The following is an 11207-nucleotide window of genomic DNA, read 5'->3' on the forward strand; positions in this document are numbered from 1 at the left end:
CACAACCATCCTACATGAGCAGGACTATCAAACCTGCATTTTGGTAACCTGCCATTTTACCAGCTCTCACCATAACTAATTCAAGCTACGCCACCCCGTAACTAGAGATTTCCAGAAAGTCTGTACTCTTAATACCTCTCTAAACTACCTGATTGACAATATTCACCCTGAGACTGAGCAAAGGGTCTGGCCAGGTTACAGACATGCATGACACTTCCTTTAATTGATCCAAATAAGAGCCAAGGTGAAGATTTCTTGTTCCAGCATTGGGATCAGAACCATCTCCCTGAATTCATGTACTCATGCTGCTGCGCTCTGGGGTACTTGTTTGAATTCCATTGGCTTTGTTTGTGGTGTAAATTACAGGGACACTTCAAGTGAAGAGCTAGGGGGCATTTTAGAAAAGAAGGGAACAGAGCTGGGCAAGGGGAATGGAAAGGAGACACCAAAAAGTCTGAAAGGACTGAAACTCTGCAGGGAGTTTACGTGGCCAATATCATATCTGGCATTGATAGATACCACTGCAAAGGGCCCCTCAGCCCTCCACCCAGTCCTTGTTCTGATGGGTTGGGGTTTTTTTTGCCATGCTGTTGGTTTCTAACCACAGTTTAAAACAAGTACGAAGCCTTGCGACTTCCTGAAGCTAATTTACTTGTGCAAGTTGTAGAGTTTCAAACAAGAAATGTATTTTGCTCCACCTTGATATATTCCTCTTATGTCCTGTCTAAGACTGTCCGATTAGCATATGTCAGTAATCATTTATCCCTGCTGCCTGTCAGCACAGAGCTGCTGCTGCGGCTAGTGTCAGGTAAAGAACATGACCGATCGCTGTTAAACAGATTGTGTAAGTCACACGAGATACTGGGGCAAGGCTCCTCTTTAGAGCTCCTCTCACCCCAGACCTTGCCATCACTATTCATTTTTCAGCCTGTGTTTTCCTTCATGCTTTCCCTCCCTGACTGTGTTTGGGTTCCTCCCCCAGCCACAGATTTCAAACCTATGGGTCTTCTCTCTACCTTTCTCCTCCTTCTCCCATTCCTTCCCATGAGAAGCATCCAGGGGAGGAGGAACAGCTCATTTTGCACAGCCTCTGCAGATTTTTTTGTGCTCCTTTCTCACTACGTTAACCTGGAAGGTTTGCAGATCTAGCAGCCACGGCCCATATTGGAACTTGGAACAGGAAATTAATGGCTCAGTTGAGTTGCAACACATGGTTGAGTTCTCTTCAACATCCATAAATGTCTACCCAGTTCAAATCAGTAACAACCCAGAGAAAGTTTATGGTTTCCAAAGACACTTGGTACCCTCCAAACTTTAACCATCTCTGTAAAATTGGGTTCTACATTGTTGGTGATGGAATGGCCTTCAAGGACAAGCTGGCCTAACCCTTCAGCCAAACCCAGGGACTCCAGGGGTCACTCTCAATGCTTCTTTCACAAAGGTGAACAATAGAGAGCAGTGCTCCAAACAGGTAAGGGAGCTTGTTCTTGCAGTGTTTCTGTCCTCATTAAACCGCTTTCTTAGACTCTTCTATTCTCTGGCTACTACACAGGTTGCTCATGACCTGGGAACAACTTCAGATTCTGAGAGCCCATTGCCCTGACCACAGCCCTACTTTGGACTATTTTTCCATGTGACCTGTGGCTGGTGCAGAGGTGTGACATGTCCTCAAGCCACTCATCATCCTTCTTGTCACTCAGTTGCTGCCTGTCATCTCCATATTGTGATATATTTGATAGTCACAACACAAACCAGTAAGTCAACGCTGACCACTCCACAATAGATTCCCAGGGCTCTGTCAAGTCAGACTAGGAGGATTCTGGTAGCAACACCTCACACTTTGATGTAGGACAGAATTCACCTGTGTGTCAAAATAGCCTCATGTACCATGTGTCACTGACACACACCAGGGTTTTTCCTTTGCTCATTAGAGAATTTCAACTCATACAGACATTCAAGGTGGCTTTCCTAGGAGAAGAGTCTTGTTTACTTGACCAAACAAGGAGAGGAAAGAAAATGCAGCAACTTTGGACAACACTTTTGTCAACATGCACTGCCTTCCCGAGCAGATGAAAAGAGCTGCGCTCAATGCGCGATATGAATAAGCGATAAGCAATTGACGAGCGAGTGTTCGGGTACCTTGGCAAAAGACTTAATTTGCAACCTGGCACAAAATCAAAGGCTCTGTCAACGGCTGAGCGGCTCTCCCGCGTGTGCCTCGCGTTACCTGGGAAAGCTCTGTCAGGTAAACTTCCACTGAAAGTAATTAGAGGAATCCCCACTGTATAAACTTTGCAGCAAAATTCTGGGCTCCAGAATTTGATTCTCACCAGGGATCCGATATCTGCTCAAAGCCTGATCCTTCATCAGAATTAACCGTTGAGTTTTAACACATACACACAAAAATGTTCCACATTTTTTTTTAATGCCTTACCTCTATTTTTGTCTGAAGAGCTGAACTGACAAGCACAGCTCGTGTAATCTTGCAACTGTTGTCTTGTCTGAAAAGCCACAGATTCTGCTTAAATAACCTGGGCTTGATATGTGCAGCATGTGGTGGGCTGGCTTTTCAGATACCGTGTTTACCCTGCCAGGTTTGAGGGCAGCAAAACTTAATGAAGTTGGAGTGTAATAGAACTTGTCTCCTGGAGCCTAAATCATGCTTAAATAAAAAAAAACAATGAGTTCAAGAGCTTTCTGTCATCACAGGGCCAGATCAAACGTCCCTTCAGCTGGGATTTTGGCTCACCTGATGGCTGTTCAATGTCCACCATGAACTGATGGGTCCCAGCCCAGCAGTGACAATCAGTGGCCTTCAGTGCTAACCAGCCTATAACAGGCACAATGCAAAAAGAAAATACAACACTCTGCAGGGTTCCAGGTGGGCAGCAGAGACCCCGCTACCCTGAGCGCATCCCCTGCACATCTCCACTGGGACCACAGCAGAGATGTCACCTCACACGCCACAGCCATTCTGTGACCAAACAGACTCCGAGTCCCAGTCACTACATTTTCTTGCAGATTCTCCATGTTTTCTTGTTTTGCCTAAATAGCTTAAATCACAGCAAAGCACTTCCATGATCCAGCCTTTCCCAGTATCCCTTTGCACATGTCCTGGACACTCAACCTCTCCATCACACCCTAATGCTGCCCTCTGCCATGCTCAGCCCCTTCCTCATGCCTCCTTCAGAAACACGGTAACTCAGCATTTCTCTGCCATTTTCATTGCTCTCCGACATCTCCTCAATCACACCATAAAACACCACCCCTCCCTGTGCAACTCTCCAGCCTGGACCATCTCCAGGGCAGGTTCCACCTGCATCCAAGTCACGCTGCCCAAAGGCAGCACAAACAATTGTTGGCAACCCATGTTCATTTCTGTTATGGAGATATTCACCCATGGAGGAACAAGTTTGGGGTACTTCCAGCCACACAGCTTGCAGCAGAGTAAAACCACACACACTGTGTTGGGTTACGGGTGAACATCTTCCATTGCTTTTGGTGCTACCTACTGTTTTGTACACAACTCCACAGAAGTGCTTTTAAGTGGACTTGAGGTTCCACTCATGGACCTATTCTGCCTTCTGCAGAGATGCTGTTTACAAACTGACAACTCAGTTTGACGTAAACCTCTTGGCTGGCATGAAAAGGATCAGGATTCAAAGCTCAGAAGTGCTTGAGGTCGGTACAAGAGCTGCCAGTTCTGGTCTGACCCCAGGACATCTGCCAAAGGGACACGTGCTGGGTTACAGCTCCAGTGGGTTAATTCTCCTTTAGTCACACTATTACCAGGCCAAATGACCAGTGAACTCCAGCAAACATCTGCAGCCCTTATTTTCAGGAAGCTAAAGAAAATCCCAGATCTCCTTGGGGCATTAAACACTGCAGCAAAAAATTGCCGAGCACTTTTTGAAACCTTCCTGGTCTGAAACAAATAAAGACCATTCAGCCTGGACTCCCTTGCCCTGCAATTCCAGACATTCTTGGAATTAGAAAAGTGGGAAGAGAAAAATCAACCCCATTCATTAAACCAGTTAAGTGCGCTACTGCCGGGAAAAGCCACAGTATTTGTAACCCTAATAATCCAACGCACACCTCTGAGCGCAGCTCATCTTGGACAGAATAACGTCTGTTTTAAAAATACCTGCCTCTCTCTAACTTGTCATGGCATTTGTTGACAACCCTATTGAAAGCCGCTCTCAATGCAGCTGTGAAGGATCTTTCAGCACCTCTTTCTCTTTCCTAGACAGTTTTTGAAAGGGAGAGGAGGAAAACACAAAAAAAGCACCATCAATACAGGGGGAAAAAGGCATCAGCAGCCAACATCGGCTGATGAAGCGCCTCACCTGGGCCCCCAGCGCACCGCCTCCAATTAAATCAAAATGGTTTGTTTTTAATGGTCTTTTACACTGACAAGTGGGCTATCATTCCAGGCCTAGAGAGCTGTCAGGGAGCCGAGGCAAATCCTTCGTTGATAATGCCCAATGCTTCCAATTAGGAGCCGAGGCCGCTCCTGGCGCACTAACGATTCCCCAGCCTCCCCCAAGGCCCCTTCGGCTCCGGCTGTTTCGTCTTCCCTCTTCCTCCGCCGCAAATTACTGACACAAAACGGAGGCGCCCCGGTGCCTCCTCACCACGCCGGGCCCCGGCCCTGTTGGATTTAATGAGGCGATGGAAGTTTTTTGCAGATCTTTCGCTAAATTCTTTTCTTGTTTGACAGCTGCTTGAGTGTTGACCTTATAAAAGATTTAGTGTTTCTCATTATTTTCTGTCAAGCTTTACAAGTGATAGCTTCACGGAAATCATTTGCATCTCGATGCGCGCGCGCGTGTGGTTTTTGTCTGTACGGGGATGCTCGGTGCAGTGCACGTCGGTGTGTACACTCTACCCTTCTCCCGTATTGTGTATTTTATTCCCTCCTAACCACCAAAAAAAATATCTACAAACATTACGCTATTGTTTTGGGGAAAAAAAAAAGAAGGAGAGGACTTAAAAGGCCCAGGAGTTGTTAGACTCCTGTAAATGAGGAAGGTTTTGAAAAAGGAATAGAGATTGGTTTCCTGTAAAGAGAGCTCAAGAAAGTGTTTTGTCACCCGCTAAAAAGGTTCGATCAAATGGATGATGGAAAAAACAGGCTGAGGCAAGGGGATGTTTAGTTGTTAAAGTGGAAAATCACACAGGGCTGGGAAGCTGCCTTGGAGCAGGCACAGACATATCCCAACAGCCAAGCATGGATCCTTCAGGGCAGGAGGAGAACCTGGTGCTGTTTAAGATAATACTTGCTTCAGCCTGTGTCATGGGTTCACTCTCAACACCTCCCACAAACCATTTAATCCAGCTATATCAATTAAAACTTCCATCCCAGGGTCACTCTCCTTTACCTTCGCCCCAGAGCTGAGCCTGCCCAGCAACTACAGCACACAGACCCCAGCACCCACCTCAATGGCAAGAGCACCCACAAAACCCCAGCTCTGCAGCCAGTCTGTATCAGCTCAGCCTTCCCTGTCCCACATGTGATTTATTAACCCTCCCTTAACAGACCTGCTTCTGCTTGCAACATGCACATGGTTATATTAATGCTTGCCAAGTGATCATTTATAGTCCTCTAATTTAAAACATTACAATAACTGAGAAACCCAAATGAAAATAACCCCAAGATATATATTTAGGTTTCAGGAATGATGAGGATTTAAATTGCCCCTCTAATTCTTTGAAGCCAGGGCTGACATCATTACAATATCTCAGCTGCAATTGTCCTGCAGGTTTTAATTTGCCAATAACAAATACAGAGAACAACAGGAAAACATTGCTTCTAATCAGCAGCTGAAAACCATTGCAGATCCACCACCCTGCCAAAAAAACCACCAAGTTTGTGCCTCCAAAGCATACTCCTGTCCTGCTACAGCCAGTGCTCCAAATCCATGGTTCAGACAAAATCCTGGCATAACAGCTCCTAACCACATCAGAGTAATGGTGGAATCATCAGCTGTCTCTAGAGGAAGTACCTTTGGGTTCATCATTTAAAATATGAATTAGAAGAATCAGAGATGAGAATTCATCACTGGCATTGACTTTTCAACACCAGTCTCTGTCATAATAAGACCTTTGACCCAAGGACACCCTTATCTTGACTCTAATTACTAGCCTGGGACTAATCCATAGTTCTCAACTGTCCCTCATTATGAGAGGGTGTCTCATTTTTTAAAACAGCACTTGTCCCCTGTCCTACACCTGGTGCTTCCCACTTACTCATGCTGAGGGCAGAACCTGGCATCCCTCACAACTTTGTCAAGGCTCTGCTAATTTTAATTACTGCCAGTTGTAGCTCAGTGTGACTGTTCTCACCTGAGAGCTTTGTTCCAAGACCAGAGTGAAAAGAATGCTGCTTCCTCCCCTGTGGCTTCAAGCCCATCCCAAACAGAAATTTCCCTCTTGCCCAGTCCCTGGTGGGCAGGAAACATGTTGGGGAAGGCAGAGGAACTTCAAGAGAAGCAACTCTTTACCTCCAGGCACTGGATTTTTCTAGCAAACCCAGCTCTGAGGGGAAAAGCTCCTACATCTTTAATGGGAGGCTGGAGTTGGCCTGGCTGGGGATTGTCCCTGCCAGCTCCCGGGGTGCCCACCTCCTGCAGCAGCCCTTGGTGGTGCCTTCCCCACCTTCCCTTCCCAGAGCAGGGTTATGTCACTGCTGCTGCTTGAGAGAAAGCAAAAACATCCAGAAACAACTGTCTGAAGTTAGGCTCTCAAATGCATATTTAAGTACCTGAATGCCTTCCTCCAGAGAGGGGGAATAGCTAAATACGCTTTGTTTGTCTTGATTAATGAGATCACTAGCAAGCTTTTCAGGGCAAAGACTGCTGTATATTTTTACATATGCAAAACCTGACATCCAGCCAGCCTGAGCAGGGTGGGGGAAGCAGCAGGCGGCTCAGCACAGCTACACAAGGCAGATGGATGGCACAAGGAATTGTGTCGGAGCAGGTAAAGCCCATGGCCCCCCGTGGTGACCCCACTCCATACATGAAGACACCCATCTCAGTAACTCAGCATCCACTGCATAGATTTGCTGCATGTAGCTGTGTGCTCACCCCAAAAGGCCCTGGGACCTTTCTCCCCAAGGCAATTTCCCCTTTGTTTATTTGTCATGGGCATTTTTTCATTCCCTTCCCACCTCAAAGGAGATTCCTGGTGGAGGCTGCTTAGGCAGGTCATAACAAGTCCCTGACCCCAACAGGGGCTTCCCTGGGAGCTCTGAGCCTGTCCTGGCCCCTGCAGTGAATCACACAAGTCCTTTGTTGCAGGAACCAAGAAACGTTTATTTTAGGGTCCACCTTAAGGCATACCAGGGTTTTAAAACATTAGACAACCAACACACCATAGTAAGACTACAGGATCTTGTTACTAAAGTCCTCATTTTAAACAAGTGAAGTGTTTAACTTCAGCTGGAACAACATTTTCCAAACAGGCAAAAACCCTCGTGCTAATCTGCAGTTTCTTTCCTGTTTGTGCTACAACCTATTTTCTTTGGCTGGCTGCTCACTGTAACCAATTGTCTATGTGCTCCTTTCATTATAGGTTGGGCCTCACCTCAGTACTCTTCCAGGTCGTGATGCTCGTAAAAAGGCATCCAGTGCCTCCCATTGAAAAGTGCCTGCGAGATACGGTCCCTTCCCCAGAGCATCCACACAGCAAGGACCACAGCCCTGTGCTAGACACCATAACCTTTAGATCCTGCAATAGCCATAGGTAATAGGATTTCTTTCTGGTTTTAAAAAGTTATGCTAATGCAGATATAGCAAAATTAATCATAAATACGAGAGGAATTATTCTGTCTTGGCCTGTTCATTGTCTCGTGTAAGATGCACAACACCTTACTCAGCCTAATCACCACAATTCTCATCATGCTCAAGGTAACATCACACACTAGGAACAGAACAGTGTTTGCACCAGTGCAGCCCCAGAGAGGAAGAACAACATTCTCCTTCACTACCTGTTCTGAACAAACATGTTAAATGCAACCATATCCCAGTCGATATCAAGTCTGTAATATCTCGTAATCCATCAACCCTTATCATTTCTTTGCCAAATAAGCTTCCCACCACTGCCTGATTCAGCAAAGCCCTTGCCTGTGTGAAGGCATCCAAACACCTGCATTAGGTGCTCTGCCAAACAGAGGCCTCACCACAGACCGATGCCTTTGCTTGAAGATGGCCCCAGCCAGCCCCACGCTCACCCTCCAACAGCTGCTGGTACCTGGTATCCCCACAGTTGAGCATCTCCAAGGAGTTGCTAAACAAACTCAAATTCTACCAACACCAACTCAACGTCACAGCAGCCAAACACCAGCCTGGTCTCCAACAGGTGCCAACAGAGTCTCAGAGAGGTACCAATACATTTAACCTCCATTTAACACTAGGAAGCCAGGTTGAGCTCAGGGCTTGTCCCCTACCAGATTTCCAGCCAAACTTTTAAACCCCAACCTCAAAGAGCAGAGTCCTTCATAACATTAAACTGCATTGCTCAAGACACAAAAAGAAAGTAAACTGCAAGGGCAGCTTTTCTTACCTCTCACAGAACAAAAAACCCTCCAGCTGCTCTAGCATGTCCCACATTTCATCCTTAGAGGTGGTTTGTGCCTCAGCCTGCCCTTTATATAGGGAAGCAGCTGTAGCAAACTCCACCCTGCCCACACCTGAGCAAAGTGGAGAAAGAAATCACCTGCTCAGCACCAGGGAAATCCTAGTATTGGGTTCCCTCTTTTTAGTACAGGCTTCTAAATAAAACCCATCTCAAATAACTGGGAGGGTAACTGGGAGGGTTTGCCATGCTGGCAGAGGTGGATTATAACTGGAGACCTTTCACATCTCCCCAGAGAGGGAGAAAGCTGGCCCTTAAATGACTTGTCTTGCTAAGAAAGACAGTGTTTACAAGTGTGCGAGAAACCCAGGCATGAGGTTTGCTTTCCCGCCTGGTGGGAACCACATCCAGGACTTGGTCCAGCCACAGCATCTGTGCTCACCTGCAGCAACTGCTCAGGTCCTTGGGGCATGCAGAGGGATGGCAGCGTCTCCAGCGAGTCCCAGGGCTGGCAAACAAACACGGTGTGGAACAAGCCCTTGCAGACCTGCTGGTTCGGGACAGGTCCAAGAAGCCACCAAAGATACCAGAAACCCAAAAAGCAACAGCTGAGTCAAAACCAAATTGTGTTCAGGAGGAGACATTGCTCTGTGGGAATCGTGACCGAAATCCTGGCCAGAGTCGTGCCCCAAATCGCCCAAGTCTTACAGCTCAGACAGGCTGTTCAGAGGGAACGTGGGCACCCACCCCCCGCTGCATCGGCACCCACCGGGTGGGGAAGGCGGGTCCCACCGCCTGGCCCTGCCGAGGGGTGAGCGCTGGAGCCGGCGGGGCGGCCTCGTCCCCACAAAAGGAGCCACCTCGGACTCACCGCGGTCCCGCTGCCCATCGCCCCCAACCCGCGGCCGGGCTCACCGGGGGGCACGGCCAAACCGCAACCCGGGGGTTCCCCTCCGCCCGTCCATCCCGGCGGAGCCCGGTGCGGGTCCCGACCCCCCGCGCAGCCCCATCCGGCGCCGGACGCTCCTTGTCCTGCAGTGACACCCACTGGTAACGGGGATTTTAACGCTGCTGCAGCTTCCCCACAGCCGCGCTCTGCTCCCCCCCGTCACTGCGACTCTCCGGCTGACTGTCCCCCCCACTTTATGCCGTTCCCTCCAACCTCCGTGCACTTCTCTGTACCCAGAAGATACTCATTTCGTTACCAGAGCATCCCACCGAAACCTGACCCTGTCCGTCAGCAGCACCCAGGGAAGTGGGGTGCACGGCAAGTCCCAAAGCTGTCAGAGTCCTAGAGCCAGCCCTGGGGTGCGGCTGGGGCTTGTGAGGCGACTGGAAACAGCTGGCATCAGGGATCTTTCCTTGGCTGGTACGTGTCCATGTATTTGTGAACAGGAACAGCCTATGAAATAGGTTTTAAGGGCAGGCACGCACCGGGAAGGCAGTGTGGGCTGCCCAGAGATCCACAGGATTTCCTACCTGTATTAGCAGCCACACACAAATCACTGGAACCCCACTTGTCCAGTGGTGCAGGGGGACACCACATATGGACAGAATGGGGAACGTTTCCACTTTGAGGAGTCTACTTCTTAAACAACTTAATAATAATAACATTGATAATTCATATTAATTGTCAGCCACGCTGACATAAGAATATGAGTAGCAAGCGACTCTGTAGCTGCTGGGAACTACAAATATGGCCCAGGAGTGATAATCTCTGTCCTCAGGGCCTTGGCTGGGGATGGGACAATGCAGTATCTGCTCAGGGATGAGCATTAGACCCCTCCATGCCCTCACTCCCCCCCCGCCCAGTCTTGCACAGCATCACATAGTGGTTCTGATCTGGAAAGTTCCTTGTGGTTGTTTGAAGGCAGGTGCTTTATTCAACATATGGAAATACAACAGCAGATCCACCAGCCCAAACTTATCCAGGCATCACTGATCCAAATGCTGATTCTAAATCCAGTCCCGGCCCCATTCTGGTCCCAAACACAACCCCAGTGCTGGTCCTGATCCCAGTGCTGAGCTCCATCCCAAACAGGGTACACTGGTTGAACAGGGAGGCTGCCAGGGCTCAAGATCCAGCAGAGTCACACTGCAGGGAGCTGGGAAAACCCATCAGGATCTCTGCCCCATTTCTCACTGGGACGAGTTCCTGCACATCTGTTGCTCTGGTCCAGACGCTTGGCCTGGCTTCACCTTGGGACGCGAATGCTGCAAAACCAACCCTCGGCAGACCAGGACCCTTCAGCCTGGCCCCCAGTTCCTGGCTCTGGGGCAGCATCTCCATGCTGGGAGGGAGCCAGAGCAGAGCAGCAACGGGGATCCTCCACCCAGGAACAAGCAGGACAAGCACCCCCAGCACCGGCCGTACAGACCCCCAGGGTGGGGCCAGGCTGAGGCTGGGGCTGATGCTGATTTTGTCCCCGGACTTGTCCTCTTATAAGGCTCTTTTGTTCCGCTGCCCCGATCCCAGCCGGCCCCGAGCCTGCAGGGCCGAGGGCAGGAGGTGCCGGGGGCCCTGCCTGCGCCGCTGCCCGACAGCTGGCAGCCGGGCTGCCCGGGGGGGCGGGCGGGGGCTTTCCCCTCGTTGATCGCCTCCAAGCTGCCGGCCAAGGGCTGCTTTGGAA

The 11207-nt window shown here is 49.2% G+C and overlaps 1 protein-coding gene across 1 annotated transcript in view; it reads left to right on the top strand.

Annotated features, from left to right (window-relative positions):
• Window positions 1-7737, top strand: part of CFAP77 (cilia and flagella associated protein 77) — a 56101-nt gene extending 48364 nt beyond the window's left edge. The window contains exon 6 of the mRNA XM_065853818.2: window positions 7576-7737. Within this exon, the coding sequence (XP_065709890.1) occupies window positions 7576-7644 (69 nt within the window). The 3' untranslated portion in view covers window positions 7645-7737. The remainder of the gene's footprint in view (window positions 1-7575) is intronic.
• Window positions 7738-11207: the final 3470 nt, after the last annotated feature.

Source organism: Patagioenas fasciata, chromosome 20 (genome assembly GCF_037038585.1).
Source record: "Patagioenas fasciata isolate bPatFas1 chromosome 20, bPatFas1.hap1, whole genome shotgun sequence".
NCBI classification, from domain to species: Eukaryota; Metazoa; Chordata; class Aves; order Columbiformes; family Columbidae; genus Patagioenas; species Patagioenas fasciata.